This window comes from Apteryx mantelli, chromosome 18 (genome assembly GCF_036417845.1).
Source record: "Apteryx mantelli isolate bAptMan1 chromosome 18, bAptMan1.hap1, whole genome shotgun sequence".
Lineage (NCBI taxonomy): Eukaryota > Metazoa > Chordata > Aves > Apterygiformes > Apterygidae > Apteryx > Apteryx mantelli.
Genome location: NC_089995.1, coordinates 7,466,440 through 7,488,763, shown reverse-complemented (window position 1 = coordinate 7,488,763; position 22,324 = coordinate 7,466,440). Strand labels below are relative to the sequence as shown.

The 22,324-nt window shown below is 54.8% G+C and overlaps 1 protein-coding gene across 4 annotated transcripts in view; it reads right to left on the bottom strand.

Annotated features, from left to right (window-relative positions):
* The window catches only part of PLCG1 (phospholipase C gamma 1), a 58,138-nt gene that overhangs the window by 8,602 nt on the left and 27,212 nt on the right, over positions 1-22,324 (bottom strand). For 2 of the 4 annotated variants that reach the window (XM_067307451.1, XM_067307449.1), the window contains exons 3-23: positions 21,495-21,588; positions 21,099-21,146; positions 14,915-14,999; positions 13,655-13,738; positions 13,037-13,059; positions 11,793-11,865; positions 10,638-10,739; positions 9,631-9,749; positions 8,675-8,760; positions 8,206-8,326; positions 7,582-7,750; positions 6,860-6,982; positions 5,790-5,891; positions 5,364-5,551; positions 4,825-5,025; positions 4,229-4,348; positions 3,312-3,492; positions 2,878-2,955; positions 1,342-1,445; positions 1,020-1,116; positions 780-846 (exon numbers count right to left, since the gene is read on the bottom strand). In XM_067307451.1, coding sequence (XP_067163552.1) covers positions 780-846; positions 1,020-1,116; positions 1,342-1,445; positions 2,878-2,955; positions 3,312-3,492; positions 4,229-4,348; positions 4,825-5,025; positions 5,364-5,551; positions 5,790-5,891; positions 6,860-6,982; positions 7,582-7,750; positions 8,206-8,326; positions 8,675-8,760; positions 9,631-9,749; positions 10,638-10,739; positions 11,793-11,865; positions 13,037-13,059; positions 13,655-13,738; positions 14,915-14,999; positions 21,099-21,146; positions 21,495-21,588 — 2,265 coding nt within the window. Of the gene's footprint in view, positions 1-779; positions 850-1,019; positions 1,117-1,341; positions 1,446-2,877; positions 2,956-3,311; positions 3,493-4,228; positions 4,349-4,824; positions 5,026-5,363; positions 5,552-5,789; positions 5,892-6,859; positions 6,983-7,581; positions 7,751-8,205; positions 8,327-8,674; positions 8,761-9,630; positions 9,750-10,637; positions 10,740-11,792; positions 11,866-13,036; positions 13,060-13,654; positions 13,739-14,914; positions 15,000-21,098; positions 21,147-21,494; positions 21,589-22,324 lie in introns of all 4 variants that reach the window. The other 2 variants (XM_067307448.1, XM_067307450.1) reach the window with 1 other exon arrangement.

Here is a 22,324-nt window from a genome sequence, read left to right as displayed (position 1 = left end):
CAGATGCTGAGGGACTCTCATGACTGCCCCAGTCTCTCCAGCTGAGAAGAGGAGCTCCTATTTCTGGTGATCAAAGGAGAAGTCACCCGGAAAGTGATAGGTGATGATGCAAGGTGCATCCCAATGGGACTGAGAAGACCTATGTGGCCTTTGTACCACCCTTTTCCTCCCATTCCTGTATATTCTCCACTCCATGCCCTGAAATGCCCTTGCTCTCTGGGAACAGCCACCCGGAATAAGACGTCCTCTGAGCCCAGGGGGCAGAGAGGGGGCAGCAGGGAGCTGCAAGCCAGACCCAGCTCTGCCAGGGCTCAGAGGAGCCCCACAGCCTGTGGCAGGCTGGCAGCGAGGTTTGAATACACGTACACAAGGGAGGACAGATCATTACAGAAAAGGCGAAGGAGCCCTACAAAATCAGCCTGAGAGCCATTGACCATGGGGTGGCTGGGACTGACTGCTGCCCACTGAGAGAGCAGGTTCAAGGTATCCTGGAGAGGCTACTTGGCATGACACCAAGGATTGCTCCCAGATGCCCAAATACGCTCCTAGGCTGTACTCGGGCGTTCAGAGACATGCCTAGGCCCAACATCCAGAGGGCACCATCGGTGCAGGGAGCAGCAGCGGAGCGCATCACTGCACAGAAGCAGGCACTGCAGACTCACATCCACTTGCAGCAGGCACAGGGGTGCCTACAGACAGATGGAGACCCATGAGACCCACAAATGGACCATGAACGGGCCATAACATACCCCTGTCCTCCACCCCTCTTTGGCACTCACCAATCTGACAGGATGGCACATCCAGGACACCTCCGAGCAGGTCTCCCAAGGGGCTGTTCTCATCCAGCTGCTATGGGAATGAACCACAGGCATGATTGCGTTGGACGTGACAACAGAGCCGCAAGGGCCCCTGCTGCGCTGGCCCCCAAGCAGCCGGGTGGTGCGGCCCTGCGTGCAGGGGGCTGGGCACACACATCCCTCCCCACCACCCATCTTTGCTCCTTGCAGACACAAGCTCACCTCCCGCTCCGGCTCCAGGCTGTTGGGACTGGTGATTTCCTCCACATAGTTGGAAGGAAACCACAGCTGCTTCTTGCCCCCATAGTCCCCTCTCCACCTGGAAGAAGGGAAGGGGCAATGTCAGCACCCACCGTGGGATCCCAGATCCACCTGACTTGGGATTACACGTGCTAGGCAGATCCTTTGTTGCCTGCCTTTAGGGTTCATGAGAACACAGTGGGCTTCGGGGCTGTGGGCTATTCCCAAAGGGACCCCCCCCAAGATGGGACACCTCACTGTAAGGACTGTTCCCTAGGGAAAAGGGAGGTCAGGATCAACTCACCAGCCTCCTTCCTGCTTTTCCACATTCTGGATGATGGCATTCTTGGTGAAGGTAAGCTCGTCCTCCCGCTGCGCCTTGTAGTCAAACAGGGCTTTGACTGCGCACTGCAAAGAGAAGGGCGACCGACACGGTCACATTTCCGATGAGGCCCAGGCTGAGAGATCAGCTCCCACCACCGTATGTGTGGGGCAGCACAAGGCACATCATGCGCAGCCAGCCTGGCTGCCAGACTCTAGTGACTCTTTACAAAACAAGTCAAGGCCCCCATTTATGCCAACCCACAGAGGCCAGAAGTCTGGCATGGCCCTGCACAGGCACTTTCCTTCGTGCTGAAGCGGCTGATGGGTTCAGTATGGAGACTCCAGGACAGAGAAAGCACGACCAGGAAACGTGCAGCCTAGAGCACGCGTTACTGGCTGGTCTAGAAATGAATGTGCAAAACAATATACCTCTTCCTTGGAAAATAACAGGAGATATTTGCTAAACCCTCAGACCCCAGGTAACACAAGGACTTGGAGAGCTGCAGTAGTCGTGGTTATGCTGAGGAGGCAGGACAGGAATCAGACTGTTCAGGCTGCTCACCTGCAGCAGGGCCAGTGCTGGCCACAGCTAAGATGCCCCGGGAAGCAGCTGCCTGCTGCAAAGCTGCCAGGCTGTATCAGTGGACCTGCACATTATCAGCTGGGGCTGAGCTTTTTAGAGCTTTAACCCGCATGCTGAGGAGGAGGATGCGGGGATTTTGCACGGCTGTGGGCTAGCAGGGCTCCCCCTGAGCAAGCTGAATCTGTCTGGAGCTACCCAGGGATCTCCCATCCACCCACACTGGCCCTGCTCAGAGCACAGGGCACCACAGCCAGGATGAGCTACCCCTCGCCAAGTGCTAGCTCACGGGGACAGTTCCTTTGAGGAAGGCAAGTCTGTGATCCTCCTCTGAACCCTGCCTGCAGGGACTCACGTGAGTTGTGTTAAGCTCTGCAGGCTGGCTGGACCACCAGAGAGAGGTTCAGAGGTGGGGCCTGGAGTGTCCTTCCTGAGCAACTGAAGATGAACAGCTGTGATGCAGGGAAGATCCCAAATGAAAAGGAATTGCCACTAGTGCCAGGGCTACTGCATCCCAGCAAGTTTCTGCAAGAAGCCTGCAGACCAGAGCAGGCACAGCACCTCCCAGCCCGGCACAGGAAAGTGTGTGGAAGAACTTTCACTCATCTAGGTTTTTCTATGAAGTAATAAACTCAAACTGATCCAGATACTCAGCTTGGTTGACCGGACCAGAGAGAAAACCTGTCCTCACCCTCGCCTGAGCTCCGGGTAAGACCAACAGAAGGTTGGGAACCAGACTCAGCAGCTTTGAGAGAGAAACAGATGGTGGCAGAGAGAGATGGGTCTTATCTAACCCTACAGAAGGTCCTCCCTTGACCCTGCCTTCCTCAGCAGAGATCAGGAAAGCAGGCAGAGTGGGGCAGAGCAGATTGAGAGAGGCTGTATGGTGCAGAGCTGGCCTTGCAGGGTGTTACACACCAAGCAGCGAGAGCATACCTTGAAGGTCGGCATGGGGTTGGCTTCCACGTAGAACCCGGGATGGCGTCCCTCATACAGGGCTCCATAGTCCGGCTCCTGCAAAAACAAGGGTCAGCAATGAAAACGGTGACTCTGCAAGAGAACAGGCCCTCTCCCTTGGGGGAGAGAGAGAGAGAGAGAGAAATGCTCCAGGAAAGATGAGCCCATCGAAGAGGTGTTGCACACTGCAAGCAGATGCACAGCCCACACTCCCTGCTGCCGTGGGTCAGACAGGCAGCCACAAACCTCACTCAAGCCAATAAATGTTTTCAACAGGTTGTGGCAGGGGACAAGGCACCAAGAGGTGTGGGCTGTGAAGCACAGAGATGGTTTCATGTGACATCGTATTGGGGCATTAGTTTAAAACAGACTTGTCCCTTTTCCTTTGACTTCCGATGTCTGCCCACACTCACCGCTGTCCCTATCTTCTCCAGCGTCTCCTCATTGATGGGGTACCTCAGCTTCATCTTGCGGTAGAGCGGGTGCTTTTCATAGTAGCTGATCAAGTCCACCAGGCTCTCGAACTCCGAGTTGCCGAGCAGCACAGTCTGTCCCTCCTGCTGCACTCGGCAGTGTTTGATCTTCCCTTCCGCCCTGGCAGGTCGAGAAAAACAGAGAAGCCGCTTGGTACATGGCAAGAGAGGGCTTCTCCCCCCCACAAAAAAGACACCTAACTGAAAGGTCCCTCCACACTGGCTGCTGAGCGCAGCAGCGAATGTTGGCCAAAGCGACCTCACACCACAGCCAGGTCGCCTCAGGGAGGTATCTGCACAGCTGCAGCACACCGCGATCTGCAGGCACCACAGCCAAGGATGCCCCACACCACACAGGGCAGCGGAGGCAAGCAGCCAGCCGCTCCTTTCCTTGCGGAAACAGGAATGTTAGGCAGCGAAAGAGGAAGAAAATGCTATGGACCCCAGATTAATCAGAGCCACCATGGCCAAGGAGGAACAGGATCCTATAGACTCTTATAGGACCTAAAGCTTATATAGGGCCATCCAGGAGAGGCCAAGAGCTCTGGAAAAGCTCATGTTAGCTCTGGAAAGCCAGAAATGCTCCACCAGCTGTGTGCCCATTGCCCTATAACATGAGCTCCCACACCCTCCAGAGCAGGAGTAAACAGCCCCATGGGCACAGGAGGGAGGGAGGCAAGAAAAGGGCAAACCAGAGAAGAGGAAAGATTCCCCAAGGCACGTGCAAATCACTCGGACCCATCACACTGCTATTCCTGACTCCTTCACACACATGTCCCTCTCCTGCTCTTTGCACACAGCGTCCACAGCATCACAGCTCTGCCTCTCGGGCCCACCACCCTTCTCCCAGGGCGTACCGGAAGGAGATGGCGTAGGAGCTGGGTTCACTCCTCTTGCGCACCAAGAAGGCTCCATCGCGTGGCACCCTCATCAGCATGTGCTCGGCTTGGGTTCGGGTGAGGTTGGCATGATACCATCTTTAGGGAAAGAAATGTCACTGTGAGCAAGTCTCTGCACTGATCTGCCTCATCCCAGACTCTGGCCCAAAGCTCTGCCATGCAATACTGTTTCCCCTCGCACCCCAAAGGCTGCCTGAATCCTCAGGAAGAGGAAGGCAGCAGAGATCACCATCATAAATGTACACTGCCACAGGGCTGTCTTCTCCCCTCTGTGGGACAGCCAGGGGATGCATCAGGAACAGAGCCAGCTGGCACAGCCAAGGGAATTGCAAGCAAGCCCAATACCTCCTTTCTTTGCTCAGAGCTCCCAAGGCAGCCTGCTCCAAAAGCAACGCAGCTGGCCAGCATTGCTGCCCAGGGAGCTCTGCTGCTGTGACACAGAGAGCCCCAGCAGGGACTGCAGAGGGACTTGCAAGGGTTTCCCAGCAGGTGCCAGCTGCCCAGTCATTACGGGACACAACCCACCTTCCTCTCACACACACACACTCACTCACTCTTTGCTCTCGTGGGCGTTGGTCTGAGGCACCGGCTCCGTCAGCCTCATCTCAAACTCGTTGCACCTCAGCGGCACCTCCTGGTAGTGGGTGATGAGGTCGTAGAGGCTGTCGAACACTAGGTTGTCGGTCAGGAAGAACTTGGGGCTGCCAGCATCCTGCCGTGAGTGGATCCGGCAATGCTGCACCTTCCCGTTGCGCCTGCAGAAAGGGGACAGGGTAAACCAGGGTCGTTTGTGGAGATTTTACGCCCACCTCAGACAAAGCTCTAGCTGGGGTTACCTGAGGAGGACATGGTGTTCCTGCCCTGCAGGAGACCATTGCAAAAGGGTCTCCAGGGACTTCACCCTTCTGCACTGACACAGCGAGCTGACGGGCCAGGGAGGCACAGAGACATGGAGAAATTTGCTCACAGATCAGTGGCAGAACGGGGAACGGGATTCCATTTAGGACACACCTCTGAAGACGGCGTCAAGATGAAGACCACCCCAGGAGTGACACGGAGAGCAGTGAATAGGTTGGTACCTGCGGGCCCTTACCAGAAGGAGAGGGTATAGTCTCCAACAAAGGTCTCGCTTTCTCTCACAAGGAAGGAGCCATCGGGGGCCCCCGTCTCGATGCAGTACTCCGTCAGCAGCCTCTCAGCTATGTGGCGCCCGTCACGTCCTGCCCCCAGTTTGCCATGAAACCACTTCTCCGTGGAGTGAAGCTCGGTGCTGTTGCTTGCCTGGCAAGGGGACAACACACAGCCTTGGGTCACTGAGGGCAGGGTCACGGTGCCTGGGCCTGCTCTGCTCATGGGGCCTCTAACTAGGACCAAAGAGCTTCTGAATTAGCTCCCACCTTTCCCACCACAGCATCTCCCTCTGAAGTCAGGCTGCAGCAGAGACGTTCAGCCCCTTGGGCAGTCAGGTCCTTTCTCTAGGGCAACAACTTATCCTCATACAAGGGAGTACTGCCCTTACCTCCTTTTGCTCTTCCTCATCCTCATTTCCTTGGTCACTGGTTGTCTCCCCAGAGTAATAGATCTTGCTGCTGGTCAGGACAAAGTAATGCGGGTTCCACTCCTGCAAGGAAACGAGCTTTGGGCAAAGAGATCCCCTGAGGAAGCCCGGAGCGGCCCAGTGCTGACCAGTGGGGTTTTCTCCTTCTGATTAGCACAAGCAGTGAGGGGTGATTGGGTTTGTGAAGGACAGTTGTCAACAACAGTGATTTAAGTGGAGAGTCACAGGAGCTTCCAAGACATCCCCCAGATCCAAAGCAGGGATTTATCAGTAGCAAAAAACAACATGTGATAGATCTCTCATACAAACTGACTGCAGACCATGCAGCAAACTCTCCAGGACATGTTAAAGGGAGATGGCCAAGGGAAGGTCAAATCAATGCAGACAGAAAACACTCAGCATGGATTCGGCACAGGGGATATCAGAGATGGGAATAGTTTTACCATTGCACCGTGCTATTTTCCAAAAACCTGTTTCTTTTCCATATGACTTTGCCTGAAAGATCCTCATCAGAGCAAAAGCAGCTAAGTAAGACAGTGTATAAGTAAATGCACACAGAAAAATGAATGTTCGACACTTTCCAAAGCAGAATGCTCATTTAGTTGTGTTATTAAGTGTTTAGGCACTTGATGATAAGCAGCCAGGTCTAGAAATGCAGGCCGTCACTAGAACTTACTGCAGCAATAGATAACACACTATATGGATTACACAAGGGCAGAAGAGAAGCTGCAGCACATCAGCCCAGAGCTCCCTTTGGCCCAGACTTCTGCCTCTAACAAGGGCCAGGAGGAGATGCCTAGGGAAGAGCACAGGAGACAGCCAGCATAAAAACTCTCCCAGCCTTCAACTACCTGTGGCTCAGGGATTCCCGAGAAACAGGATAGGGCGACAGCCCCTTAGATCATTTGTACGACAGATCTTCCTTCCAGCACCACATGTTGCCTTACTGAGTTATTCACAGAGCCTGGTTTAGCGGTGGATCCCTACGTGGCCCACAGAGAGGGGCCAGGGTGACAGTAGCAGAGACGTACGTGATTGATGGGGTCTTCCAAGTAGAGGATCCCATTCTTGATGGAGTTGCTGATGTCATTCTCTGAATACATTACAGACGTGGGGAGCTCCTCATAAGCACTGCCCTCTGCCAGCTTCTTGTGCTGTGGAACAAGAGACCGGTCAGGCACTTTGAGGGGCGCAGGCACCCTGACAGGCAGAAGGAATTTCCTCGTGCCCAGATATGAACAACCCTAAAACTCCAAGTCTACTCCAGACTAAAAGGACCAAGACAAGATCCATGCCACAGAGATTATCAAATGGCACTAAAGTCCCAATCTTTTTTCCCAGGAGTCATTTCTACAGGAGAAATACCAATATCCTACCAAGCTCCCGAGAAGGGCAGCACCCAGCTGCTGAGCTCCTTTCCTTGGGAGGGATGAGGCCACAATAACCCCAGACTGAGGAATTCAGACAGCAAAACAGAGAACGGTAATCATTTGCAATGGGGGGAATGGGGCTATCGATGGGACCTGAAGCCAAACCACCCTGAAAATTTGAGAAAATTCCTGTCTGCATCCAGATCCAACCCTTTTTATCTAGGCAAAATTAACCAGGGAAATCAGCATAAACATAACCACAGCTCAGAGCTCAAGCCACAGCCAACCCCTTCCAGAGGTAAGCAGCTCCCCTTGGTCCCAAGCCCTTGCCCCATCCACTCCCATTTTCTCCATTTAGAAACCTAACTGGGGAAGGAGCTCACCTTTATGAGAATCTTCCTCTTGAGCTGGTTTGGAGAGGGGAGCCCGTCAGCTGAAATATCTACTGGTTTGGTCAAGAGCATGTCCCCAAAGACCTTCTTGAAATTCTGAGCCATGTTCCTCTGCTGAGCGATGCTGCAATGGTCCTCAATGGACAAGATGACGGGGAAACTGGGAGGAGGAAAACAGCTGTCAGTACCAGAGCAGTGTCTGGATGGGATTTAACACCTTCCAAGCTTGGTTTCAAAACCTGGCTTCTGCGCCCTCAAAGAGTGTTTTTCAGCAAGAGTTATCTGTGCTGCAGCTGTGCTGTCTTTAGCCTTCAGCATAACCATCCCACAGCAAGGTGTCCCCACAACTGCTGGTGATACAGAGTAGAGAAGGATTGGTAAACTACCAAGGTCCCCTAAAGCCTTCCCTCCCACAAGACTTTCTTCTGGGTGGACTCTCCCCTTTAGCTGGAAGGCACAAAGGCATGCTTTCTTCCCCCTGAATCTCAGATACGTGGTTTTTTTGCCAGGTCTCTGGATAAAGGCAGGCTTCGCTCTGCTACAGCCTCAGCTCTACCCACGCTTTGCCTTTCTGACAGCTCTGCTAGGTGAAATTCAGGCCCCTGCTGTACTCACTCGGAAGTGACGAAGGCGTGCTCCTTGATAGTGACCAAGACATCAGAGAACTTGATCTTGGTGGTTAAGGTGTGTCCATGGTAGATCACTGGCATCCCATCAGGACCGTCCCAGCAATCCACTGAAAGAAACCCACAGGGGGAAGCTTAGCCCAAAGGCCAAAGCACAGGCAGGACCCAGACACGAGACAGACCAAACCGAGCGCTGCTGGGAACTCCCATTGGATGGCAATAAAGGACAGAGGGGAAATCAAAATCTTTCTGGGGGAGCAGAAGCTCAGACATGTACCAAACAGCCCCACAAAGCAAACAACCTCAGCCCTTTCAGCATGTCATGGTGATAACGCTGTCACCAGGACTTCATCCTTCAGCCCTGCCTTCCATGCAAAGAATTCATCCACCGCTGTAAACTGCCATAACGGTGGAGACAAAGCTGCTGGTACAGGAGCCAGCTCTGCCTCCGTACTCACGTTCGATACATCGGCATCCCATGCGCAAGCAGCGGGCATATGCTTCCAGCGAGGACTCGCTCGAGAACTGATCTCCCGTCAGGTACCTTTCACATGAGAGAAGACATCAGGAGAAGAAAGACATGCGCTACGGGTGTGGCTATCTCCTGGGGCACTACAGACCTGCCTCTGTGCTGTAAGGAAAGGTGAGAGCGACTCTCATGCAGTCCCTGTCGTCTTGCCTTGGTAAGGTTCAACTCTACCCCTACTCTAAGGGGCTTCAAGCACTACCTTACTGAGGCACAGTCTTGCTGCTGGCTCTGGAGATAAGCCTTAAAGAGTGATATCAGTATTGGTGCAACAAAGAGCCCCCTGTGCCAGCCAAAGGAAGAGTGAGCTACTCCCACAGTCCCAGAGCAGGGCTAGCCCAGCTCTTGCAGGCAGACTGCAGCTCCCCGCTTGTGCTCCAGCTCAGCTATCAGCTGCCTTGGGACATCAGACTCTTCGGCTTTTAAACTAGGACTAATGTGTCGCCACTGCACCTCACAAACTGGGAGCAGAGACAGAGCACGTGTCTGCCTGCAAGGACTGCAAGTCCTACAAGATTCTTCTGTGCAGCTGAGGGGTATGTGGCCAACTTCAATCTGACAGGGTTTTATCACATCCATTCCTAAAGGCTACGAAAGATAACATTGCTAATGGTAAGACACTGCCAGGGTGACAGCCTGGGACCTGAAAGCACAGTCCGGGCAGATGTGCATTGCTGACAAAGCAAAACACTGATGTTAAAACCATGGGGGGAGGACTGGGGTACCAAGAGGAAAGTCTCTGATGTACAGATCCCAAGTTGGGAAAAGTCTACTTGTCACATCACTGGGATCAGGCAAAGCAGTTATTGGGAGAATTTCATCCTGGCATAGCAGAACAGGATGCTGGGAACAGACGGGCAGGGAAAGAGACGTCTCCCTCGTCCTTACGTGTTGTGTGAGGAAGAGATCCAGTAATGAGAGAGGGGGTTGTTCATGTTCTCCAGACACACCATGTCCAGTTGCGAGTCCCAGACGCTGTTCTCTTTGGAAAACAGGAAGGTGAGAAACTGCTCAAGAGAAAAGACAGAAGAGTGTTAAGGACGAGGAGGATTTGAGTGTGGCGGGTTAGTTTTACACACACAGCTCGTCTTCAGTGTCAGCAGCTACTAAGAGGGCAGCTGTTTTACAAGCCCTGCACAGACTGTATCGTGCGGTGGGAGACTGACCACTGGCTTCACCACCGCCAGGCAGACAAGGGCCTGATTCAGTCCTGACTGGAGGCAACCGAGACTTGGGGCACAGCTACCTGACCCAGCGTGCTCGAGTGACCACAGCTTCAGGTGTTACCACCTATCTTCCAAGACGCACCAGGTATCTGTATACAGATCCTTACATTAGCCCAACTGGAGTCAAATAAATCACTCTGTATTTTATTTTGCAAATCAGGCACACCATCAGCTCACATGGCAGGCAATAGTTCATTAAGGCCATGCGGATATCTCCAGTCATTTTTATTCTTTAGTTTTCAAAAGTTCTGGGTACTAATTTTCTTGCTCTGAAGAGAGACAGGCTGCAAAGGGGCATTAAGCCAAATGTAACCTCTTTTTGTCTAGCAATTGCACTGCTTGTAATCATCCATTCCTCAAATGAACTGCCTGATGAGTGCTCCCAACTGCACACGTTCAGCACAAGAGAAGAGCCCAGAAACCGTTCCCTCCACCAACGGGAGGTCTACCTGCTCTTGTGCAACATGGTGACCACTAGACCATGAAGGTCATCCTGTATAGCACTGCTGCTCAGGGGAGATTGCAATCCTCTGACCACCATGACCACACAGTAAAGACACAGACAGCACAGACAGTACAGCTGGTCACACCACAGCACTCATTGCACCAGGGACGTCACACCCCATTCCCCCCTGGTCCACGCACATGCTAGCATTCAAGGTGTCTTACTTCATCCAGGGAGAAATATGGCTCGTCAATCTCTCTCAAAGGGTCTCTCAGAAAGCTGAACATGAATTCCTGCACCTGAAGGATATCTGTAGCCCAGAGCTCCTGCAAACCCACAAAGAGACATAAAAAAAAAAAGCAATTTCAGAAAGTGTTATTCAAAACCGCATGCGGCACATCCAGCTAGAAGCTTTAGCCATTAAGGAGGCAGTTCTTAATGTAAGGCCATCCCTGCCTGGGGATTCAACTATCAGCACAAGCACTGGCTAGCAAGCAACTGCAGAAACCCGACCCATTCTTAAGTGGTCTTCGTTTTCTCGGTTTCACCTCTTTTTCTCTCTCCTAGCGCTGCTGCACACATCTGCCACGCCAGCCCCCACTGCAGCAGAAGCCAGCTCGGCTTCCTTTTGTTTATTCCTCTCCCGGCACGTCTTTCGTTAGGTCATCAAAATGGCTGCGTCTCGCTGCTGGTTAATTTTCTACTCGCTGCGGATGAGGCAGTTGGGAGGCAGCTGCGGGAGACGGGGCACCCGGCATGAAGCAGGAGGCGCTGGGCACCGCTCTCCCTGCGCACCCGGCCTTGCGCCGAGCGAGGCTGGCGGGTGACGGAGCCTGGCCAGAGGCTGCGGAAAGGGTGCGCGCCGCCTGCACACGTGCCGTTTGTGCCCGCAAGCGTGTGCGAATGTGTGCGCTGGGCTTTCTGAAAGCCAGGGAAAGGTTCCTTCTAAAAGGCAAGTTCAGCAACCAAATCAGTCGGCTGCTTCTTAGGTCTGCTGAGGTCTCCTGGGCAGACGCTCCTGCCAGGGAGATGGGACAGGCCAGGGACTTTGGCTCCTGCAGCCCTTCAGTATCAGCCACAATCTCGGGGTTTCAGTAAACCTCTGCTCCCCAGTTCTTCCCTCCTGGAGCCTCTGCCTTGCTCAGGCCTTGCAGGGATCTTCTGCTCTCCAACTCCTCTCCGACAAGGGCGCCTGGCTGAGGCCACGCTTATCAGTGCTCTCCTTTACCCATTTCTGGCCCAGGCAAGGTGCTCTCCAGTGGTGGCCCTGGGCCAGGCAAAGCTCCCCATGGCCTGATCATTCCAGCTGCAGGTCAAAGCCACCCGCCGAGCGCAGGATCCCTGTGGATATGACGGCCTGCCCCGGCCCCACAGCTCACCATCTGGCACTCCAGCAAGAACTTCTGGAAGTCCAGCAGCGACACCCTGAAGTGTTCAGACCTTTCTCCACCCCTGAGAGCAGAGAGAGAAGCTTCAAGCAGTGTCACAACACGTCACTAAGAACAGCCGCCGGGACCACAGGAGCGGCCACCGGCAAACAGCATGGCACGTGCAGGTGACGCACACCATCTCCCCCCGCAGGCAACACCGCGAGAATGGACGGGGATGCACACAGAGCGCCACAAAGGCGGGATGGCAAACGCCCAGCAGCTGAGCTTACGTGTCCACATCCCAGAGAGAGGGGCACCTCCAGCAGTCCAGGAGTCACACCACCAAGGGTAGGACAGCATGAAACTCCAGTGGAGAGCAGCAAAAATAATCAGGAAGCCAGAGGGACTGAGTTGTACAAAAGGGAAAAGAACTAAATAGGTGCGAGGCAGTCAAGGGCTGGCTGCGGACAGGACAGACCTACGGATATTCAGAGCACACGGACTCAAGGAGCTGCTGGGAATGAAGGAAGGACTTTTTGCTGCTGATTATCTCAAAAGACTACTTGTCCCTGGGAGTACCTGGCCGCAGTGGACAGCCAAGGGCCAGGCTGGGGACTAACAGGAGAAAAAAAAATGGACTGAGCAGTGCTGACTGCCTTGGGCACAAGGATGAACCAGATGGTCCTTTCCAACTCTCTTTTCTATGATTACATGAAAAAAAAGAGAGGGAACCATGGGAAATTACCTGGACAATTTAATAAGTCTTTCGCTCTTTAGCTTCCAGGTCTAAAGTGAGGCTCTTTTTATCACAGCCGAGATGCGCAGGGGTCAGGGACAGGCACAGATGGCAGTGGCACCGCAGGCACAACCCGGAGCGGGGCCAGCGGCGAGTCACTGCTGCTGCCCTGCGCGGTCCCTGGCGTAGCGGCCAACTAGCACCAGTTATGAAGTAACTTTGGGGAAGCAGCTCAATGTCTGATTTATTTCACATAAAACAACTGACAGTTTTTTGGATGCAGCTGACCTGAGCTAGGTCTCAGTCAAATGCCTGGGAGAAAGGGAGTCCCTTACTGACCCGACCTGAAGTGCCTACAATGCAAATGCTGCTTCAGGAAATGCAAAACCACAAGCAGCGCTGTGACAAGCAAGAGGCGTGCAGCATGCCAGACAGGCTGCTGCAGACACCGCAACATGCTAGGGAGCGAAAGGAAACAGCTCTGCCCCTTCCCCAGCGAACAGAGAGAATTAACCACCTTTCTAGGAACGGGACGTCCATCTGCAAAAGAAAAAGCACAAGCGTCAAGTTTGCATCAGTGTCGCCAATGTACTGTATGTGAAAGCACAACTTGATCAAGAAGGTGACGGGGTAGTAGAACAGCTCTTTCTACGGCCCTGATCTCCTAGACCCTTTCAGCTCGCTGCAGGCAGATCTCTCCCCCTGGACACCGGGCCTTGGTGCTGTATGAAGGCAATCACGGCCAGCTCCCACCTCCCCTGGAGCAGCCGTAGGCGTCTGGCCCTCCCTCCTCTCTGCCCTGCTCCTTGCGCCACCGTTCACAGCGGTGTCAGGCGCGGACCCGGGGGACGGACGCTGGGTTGCGAGGTGCTCCAGCCTGGCTCCGACGCGAGCTGGGACGGCAGGGCTCTGCCCTGCTTTGCTAACCTTACAGCTACTGCTCACGCAGCCCTCAAAGCACTGTGCTAATCAGGCTACAGCAAAAACGTATCTACTCCCTGCCTTCCCTGGCCCAGAGGTAGGAAACAAGCTATTAGTTGAGGGAGGCAGCGTAAAAAAGGCAATTAATAGAAAATGCTCAGTAATGAACACAGCTCTCCTTCCCCACCCCTGCCCTGGAGAATTCAGCTCTTACCATTTTTTGGGCGCTGAACATCAGGCTGCGGTACAGCTGTGCAAACTGCCCGTACGTTATATCCCCGTTCCTCTGCTCCACATCCTACGGCCAAGAAGAGCAGAGGTTTTACAGGGTCCACAGGCAGCTCTGCAGGAGACCTGCAGAGCTTGTGGCTGCGGAGTCCCACCTGCCCTCCGGATCGCCCATGGCAGGACTGGAGATGCTCCCGCAGAGGGGGAAAAGGAGAGAAAGCCCAAACCTTGGCCTGGCTTTGCCTCCACCTTCATACCTCTCTGCTGGGAACAAGGGGACCACAGCAGTGCCCAGGGACACGAGCACATCCTAAACCCATGCTACCAGCATTCCCCAAGCTCACCCACATAGAGGCATCACCGTGCTGGTCATAAGAGCATTGCAGCTTACACGAATAGTTACGAAAGGATCATTTTATTTTTCATTTGCAGCGAATATTTGAAGCGCCTGCAGTCTGCAACACATGAAGCATATGCTCTCCTTGGTATGTAATGACCTTTGGCCCTGGAGTTTATTGCTGGTGGAAGTGACTGACAGAGATGACCCTGGCGCCTGAGGCCAGAAATGTTGACTTTGCAACGCATACACCCTGCGTTAGATACACACAAAACTACCCACCTGCGAGTGGGGCTGTAAAACGCCTGTTGGTACAGGAGCCCCTGCCCTCAGCCCCGCTAAGAGACCCCGGCAGGATCCGACTCGCATGCACTTCCCTGCCCCTTTGCCCCTCGTACGGGGCAGGGGTCCCTGGCAAGGCTGGCGGGAGCAGCGGGATCTTCCTCAGGAAAACCGAACCCCAGGCGAGCAGAGACGTTTGCAGCAGTGTGCGAAGAGCAAGGCCCGCCGGTAACTCGGGGAGGGTCGGAAGCGGCAGAGTTTCTCAGCTCTGCTCCCCACTCCTCCTTCAACCTCGTGCGGACGTTGCTCAGTCGCTCCCACCTCTGCCCCTTACCGTCCTCAAGGCTCCGCTGGGGGCCCGGGCGCCCCGCGGGCAGGAGCGGGGGAGGCGGGCGCGGGAGCAAGGGGTGCCGGCCGCAGGCGGGCCGGGGTGCGGCGCCCAGTGGGAGCTGGCACCTCTTCGGAGACGGCGGTGGGGGGGGGCCCTCCCAGGAGAGGCTGGGAGCCTCCGCAGCGCGCAGGCGCGCCGTGGGAGTTCAGGCACCGCGAGCTTCTGCTTCAACGCAGGCGGCAGGCTGCCGAGGGCCCCCGGCGCAAATGAGGAGAGGGAAGGGGCTGCAGACTCACCGTCAGTCTCTCCCGCAGGAACCTCATGTTGGGGACCCGGTAGTTGACCTGAGACAGCATGCTCTTCAGGTCCTTGGCAGAAATCCTGGCTCGGCAGGGGAAAGAGGGCAAACGTTCAGGAGCTGTGGGACTGAAAGGTCTCCCCCGGCGCGTGGGCACTGCGCGCGAAGAGCAGCCATGCCCCAAGCGGCATCGGCGGTGAAACACGAGGACGGACGCGCATCCCCGGAAGGACACAGTCGCTGCGACCCAGGGCAAAACAGAACATTTCCCGCTTAGATACATGTTGTACCCATGTCCTGCGTGGGGAGCAGAGCTGGGAGCACCAGCTTTTTTAAGGTATTTGGGCCCCAGCGTGGAAGCTGGGTGACTGAATCCTTTCCAAAACCCATTTTCTGACATGGGGAGGGAGCTGGAAGTGGGCAGACTTTGCAAGCAGTTTGGGCCAGGCTAATTTTATCCTAAAGAGATAAAAAACCCTGTTTTCAGCATCTCCAGCCACAGACACAGCCTGGCCACATCTTGTCCAGCTGCACTCGGTGGGAGGAAGTACGGGGATGCCTCCTGACCGTAGGCTTTAAACAGCTGAGACGTCTGCATGCAATAACCTCCTGGCAACCCCCACCTTAAAAACTAGGCCTCCGAGTCCGCCCCAGCAACCACAGATGCTGCTTTTGCCCCTGCCCCGACGGGAGTCCAGGACTCTGCAGGCTGCTGCCCCCTCCTGCAGAGGACACGGGGGGTCTGACACCAGGACCCTCACAGCCCTGGGCCCAAATAAGCACACCACGGATGACGCGGTGCGCATCAGTTTTAACTGAGGAGGAGGAGGAGGGATGCAGGGAACCCCAAAGAGAGAGAGAAACCGGTGCCAGGCACTGCGGAGATGAGGCCCCCCGGCAGCGGCTGGCACAGAGCACCGCTCTACCGCCAAGCCGCGCCGTCCGCGCAGGGGAACGGGATGCCGTCACGTTCACACCACCGCGCCGCAGCACGGCGAGGGCTCCCGTGTCGGGAGCCCGGAAGAGGAGCCTGGCTCTGGCTCCCGTGCCACCTCCTGTGCCGGCACCCAGCCACTTTGGGACCATTCAGGCAACTTGCTTCTACTCACCAACGGGACCAAAAAAAAAAAAGGGTTGGCACATGGTCCCAGCCTCTCCTGCCTCTCTGCATGGTTACGTGAGCTACAAAGCCAGCAACAGTCTCAGCATGAGCAACAGCTCAAGTATTTTCCTCCCCAGCAGAAAGAGTCGCCCCTTGCGGCTCAGGCAAAGCTTTTCGGGAAGGAGAGCCTGCCTTGCACCTCCTCCAACGGATGAACCACTGTTTTGCACAGCTATTTGCAGGCTGCTGGGCGGTCCGGAGAGCGGGCAGGTCCGAGCAAGAGCATGCGGCTGCCGGGGCCCTGGGTGACGGGGAAAGCGAGTGACACGGGGGAACGAGACAGGATTGCAAAGCAGGGAGAAGGTGGCTTATGGGACATGCCCTCACATGTCAAGGACCGTAGCGTGCAACAGCTCTTGTGGGATCCCTGACAGACGCCCAGGGCCCCCAAAAGACCAGCTGGGACAACTATCTCAGTGCTTCTACCCACTTCTTCAGCTCCTGTCTCTGCCCTGGCCTACAGGGTTTTCTTCCCAGAGAGGCCACGGTCTGGAGAAGGAAGGAAACGGGGCTGGGGGAGAAGTGCCCGGGGTGTGGGAACCCCACGGCATTGCAGCATAACCCCAACAGGAGGAGACGGGGGCAGAGCACCACCATGCCAGCTCACGCCACATGGGCTAGACATGCGCCAGGGAAAATGCAACGGGCACCAAATTCGGCGCCCCACCTGGACCAGCCGGGCAGCTCGCACTCACGGGGAGAGACCTCGGCGGTGACCGCAGCGGCTGCAGCCAGCCCTTCTCCTCCCGGCTCCGCGCACTCCGCTAGGTGCGGATCATGCGAGGGAATCCCTGGAGCCAGCGCAGAGCACTGCACAACTCACTCCAGTTTCACCGGGCTGTTTCACAGCCCAAGGAAGGACTGAGCTCTGCAGATGTACGAGGCTTGGACATTAACAGGAACAGAAACGAGCACGGTGCAGGAGCCGTGCTTCAGGAGCAGCATGTCACAAGCCAGGCAGGCTGGGATCAGCCCTGCGGTGCCAGGGGACTCGGCTGGTGACACAAGAACGGCAGAGACGGCATCTCCCACGCCGAGCTGGGGCGGGGGCAGCTCCCAGGCCACGTTCTGCTGCAGCTTCACAACGGCCTCGAACCATGACCCTGCTGTCACGTTCTCACAGGGGCCGGTAAGCGCTGGGAAAGAGAGGTCTGCAGCCCGAGGGAGGTGGTGTGCCACGCGCTGCTGGTCGACGTGACGGCACTAAGAAGTGGAAAACAGCAATCCCTCCAAAAGCTATGGTCAGCATTTCCCTCTCTGCTTCTGGTAGGAGGGCAGGGAACGGAATGATTTTATTTACTGTGTTATTAATAATATTAAAGTGCTCAAGACCTTGGCTAAACAGCTTGCTACTATTTTAAGACGAGAAAGTAAAAAAATAAACTAACCCCTTCTACGGAAGGTTTTTTTTTTTTTTTTTTTTTTAAAGGTCTCATGGCAAACAGGCCGAAGGACAGATCCAGCCATCTCGGAGGGGATGGAAACGTTCCCCACATCCCGGCCCCCCCCCCCGCTGTACTTCTGCTCCCGGGCACGGGCAGCTTTCCGAGCCCGAGGTGAAACACTTTCCTCTGGAGCAGTTTGGAAAAGAATAGCATCCTGTTATCCTCCTTCCACCTAACTTCCCTTGAAAAAACAAACACCCGGAGGCCTAGCAGCCAGGGAAAACAGCCCACACCTGTGTGTGTGCCGGTGCGGTAGGCGCGCGGCGCCCGCCAACGCCGGCGACAAGCCCCACCAAAGCACGGGGCTCGGCCGGACTTGGACCCCGCACAGGGCAGGAATGGGGAATAGCGCCTGCCGCTTCCAAAAACCTGCTATTCTGGCAAGCACCAAGGTTGCTGATGATTTGTAAGAGAAGCGTTTTTTTTGTTTTTTTTTTAAATCACAACTCACTATTCCCTTTTCAAATCCATTTCCAGGCTCCAAAGCAAAAGCAAAAAGCCCCAGTGACACCGAAGTGAATGCTGAAACGCCTCGTAAGGGCGAAGATTTCATCCAAGAGCCCTTAACTTCTGCCCCTGTTTCACAGGAAACACACGGTTGCTTGTAAAACAGAGAGACCTAAAATCTTTCCGTGTTCCCTCTCTATGCTGTGGCATTTATATTTTGCACTTTTTGCACTTTGGGCTGGAACAGCAGTTCTGTCAGTTAAATGGTTTGCATTTAATCCTCTCCCCTTGACTGGCAGCTAGGGAATACACTGTATTTTGCTGCCTTAACTCCAAATGCTAATAGAAAGGTGATATAAAAATAAGAAAACAACAGGAGAAACACACCAGGCTGGCTGTCAGCTCTGCTGAACCTACCTCAGGCAGACGAGCCTGCACATTCAGTCTCTTTTGCCCTGCCATAAAGGCATTTCAGTAGCTTTACTCTCTAACCGGATGAGAAAAAATAAGGACCAACTTTTCCCCCTTCTCTCGCAGTCATGCTCCAAACCCTCACGCAGCCATTCCCGCACCCGCCTCAGCCTCCTCCACTGCCGAACACGCAGAAATCTGATTTTCGGACACAGGGGGTCCGTGACGCATGAACCGGCGTTCCCATCCGGAGCGATGGGACAGGTCACCTCCTACAGACCGAGCTGGATCCGCCCGCGGGGGAACGCGGGCTCTGCCTAAAGGAGCCAACGAGCTGCGCTCCTGCTCGCTTCCCCCTCGCGCCCGGCCGTCGAAGGCAACCAGCGCCGAGCGTTACGACGCAGGAAAACCCAGCCTTGATTCGAAAGGCGTCTGGCATATGCGGAGCAGCTGCAACACATTAAAGGCCCCACTCTCGCTCCCTTCCTACCTCGGCGAGGACTAACCCCTCCTCCGCAAAACCCCAATGCACCAAGGCCCGCTCTCACCACGCCGCGGCGCAAATCACTGCGCGGGCGAACCTGGGAGGGACTGGGTGGGTCACGGCGTCCGATTTCTGGCACTCGGAGGCAGCTCTGGAGTGGACATAAAGCCCATGTTCATTCAAGCCTTGATCACAGCCACCCACATGCCTCTACAGGCAACGGGAAGGAGAGGGGCCCCTCCAAAACACTCCCTCTCCACCGACAAGGGAAATCGGATCCTAATTTTGGCCACGTCAGTTCTTTGCTTACAGCTAAGCAGGACAGATGGGGCCTTCGTCTAGAGAGGTCTGCACAGCCTCTGCACATCATCACACACCACCTAACACCTCCAGACACCTCTCCGGTAAATTTAAACTCAAGCTCCCCTGGGAAGAGAGCAGGAGAGATGAGGCCCCAGCAGTTCCCAAGGGGAAATCCCAACGAGGATTCCCAAGGGCATTTCTTAGGTGAAAATACCCAATGCACAGAGATTTCCACAATGCAAAACACTTCCTCTCCCACTCTGCTCTGCTCCGAGTTTTGGGCAGGTTTAATTTAACCCCAGGCTGCCCCACAGCAGGCTTTTCTGTCTGTCCTGGCTGGCATGGGGCAGCACGCAAAGTCTGGAAGGGAGGCAGAAACACGGCAATACGAAGCAAAGCAGGACGAGAGGACCGGCTCTCTTCACCGCTCCTGGCTGACTACCGAGCTGTTACTTTGGCCGGCTTATCCGCAGGACAGACCTGTCTGACCGCGGTGCAAACTTGCCCATGGTTCCCCCAGCCACGAGTCCCCGCCGCGGAGAGCCAGGTTCACGAGCGCAGCTACGAAAAGGTTCTGGGCAGGAGCTTCCTGCAAGGACCTGGAGCACTCCAGGGCTCAGGGCGAAACGTGGAAATCGTTAGCACTGCTAGATTAATACCAGGGAAGAGGCAAAATGGAAGGTCCTTTGGAATACAGCGATCCGCCAGGTGCTCCGTTGCCAGGGCAGTAAGCCCAGCCTAGGCAAATAAAGGGAGCAGATGGAGCCCAGGTGCTCCAGCGTCACCGGAGGGCATGTGCTGCTGTATCCGCGACGTCTCCAGCTCTTCCCTCTGCTCTCCCCTCTCCCGAGCGGGCCTGCCCTCTCGGGGGAGCTGAGAAGCATGGAAATCAATACCAAAAGGTTAACACGCTCGGTTAACATCACAGGGGAAAATCGTGTCCCAGTGACAAAAGGAGGCAAACAACAGCACCTTGAGAGCAGAAGACTGCCCGCCACCACGTGCCGTAGGCAAAGCAGACCGCAGGAGCAGGGGGAGCGCAAGCAGGGAGCTGAAAGTCAGCTCCACAACAGGGCCTATGTCCCCTTCCCCGATCTCCCCCTGGATTGACCTGATTCTCCTCGTGATGGGTCCAAGCATGACATTTCATCTACTAGGATATCACTAGATATTCACCCAAGAACCCCATGGGCAGTGGCCCTGCTGCAACCCACCAACCTAGAAATCAAGCAGTGCAAAGATCCACAGCTTCACAGACCTCAGAGGAGGAGAATAAAGCAAACGGGGTGGCATGGGGTGGCGAGTAACAGGCACAATCCAGTTTAGCCGCAAACCGGGTGGCCAGAGCTGTCTGTTGGCTCTTTCATATTTGTTTCCTTTGGTGATGCCAGTTGGGGCGTGAAGGTGCTTCAAAGCTACTGGGTCTCAAGGTGTTACTGGGTCCAAACAGCAGAGAAACAGGTCAGGGAAACAATGATGATGATTGTTTTGATGTTTTAATTCAGTGAAAACCAGCCAGGAAAGGATTCGGTTAAGGTTTCTTGGAAATGAAAACTAAAAATATAAAAAACTCAAAAGAAGCCTCTGCTTTGGATTTTTAAGTCAAAGGGAAACCTTTCTAGCTCAAACCCTCACCTGGAAGCAGTACAAACCAGGGGTCTTATTCAGCACCGGAGTCCAGGTAGGCAAGTCTCGCCATGACTCTCCGTACCCGGGACAAGGGCAGGACAGCTCTGCGCACGCGACAGCCGTAGCTGGAAGACTTTGCAGCTCAGTACAGTCAGAATGGGCCACAAATATGTTATGCTGGGGGGAGGGGGCACTTTTAAAGGTGTTTCTAGGCCCTCTTAAATATTGAGGCTTTGGCACCAGGTAAAACGGGCCTTGCTTCTTTAAGTCTGTGCAAGTGAGAGTTTCTCTCTCTTTTTACCTGTCTTCCCGGTTACGATCCAGCGAGTAAAACTGCTTCCGGAGCCATCTAAAAGGAAAGGCACAAACACGCACACACTTAGCCTTAACTTCTCAACAACAGGTCCATTCTGCTCACTGTTACGGCCAGAAGATGCTTGATGTCTCACCACCTGCTCACACAGCCCCCCTTCCCACCAGAAAACCTGGCTCTGTTCCCCTTCCAGGGCAGCCTGCCGTATTTTCACGCAGGCAACCTGCACCCCAGCGAAACTATCTCTGCCTGAGAGTGAGTGGAGGCTCACTGGGATAAAAATCCAAGCCCAGAACAAGGGCAGAAGGACCCTGCTGAGAAGCTGCCTGCTCGGTTCCCTTAGCCTGGGCCTCTCACTCCCCCGCACACGGACAAGTTTCTCACCTTTCAATCTGCAGCGGGGTGGCAGCCTTTAAAGTGTCTGCCACCAGCCAGTTCAGCCCTTTGATCCACATGTTGACCTCGTCCTCGGAGGTGGCTGTGGAAAGAAGAAAGAGGAGAAATGAGAGGAAGGGACATAGACGTTCACTATCCCAAACCTCTTGAGGCTACCCCCAATGCCGGGGATCCGCTCCCCCATCCCACGGGAGGGAGCTGCTGTCAGACGGGAACTCTCCTTGCAGAGTTTCTCCAGTTGGCTCCTCTCCCTGCTGAGCTTCTGCAGATGTCCCCCAGGACACACACAGCTGGCTGGACGCCATCCCCTCCACATTTCACACTTTGCACCATTCAGCTCCTGAGCACTAGGGTGTTATCCTTGTCCCCAAGGAGTAATGCTCAGGCTGCCCTGGGTGACAGGTCAGGAACTCCTTGGGAATGTGTGCCAACTCCCCCTTAATCTCTCCGTTACCAGCTGCATCCTTTCCAAAGGCAGAAGTGCTATCGCTATCCCTGTGTGCTGCAGCAAGCATTAGGCAGATTTGCCATGGACATTCAGTGTGACTGCCTCCATCAGGGTTTGTTTAAACAAGACACAAGATTGAGCACTGTTAGTGGAACAAGTTATTATCCATCAGCTGAACTACAGCAAGTGATTATGAACCAGTCTTCCACCCATCCCAGACAGGAGGTAACTCAACAGCACAGACCTCTGCTCATCAACAGCAGAACGCAAGACTGGCTGCTCCCAGTCCAGCCTAAGTCAACCAACAAGATGTTCAGGAAAACTGAAACAACACATCAGAGTTACCGCAACTTTGAGAGTTACCATTTGT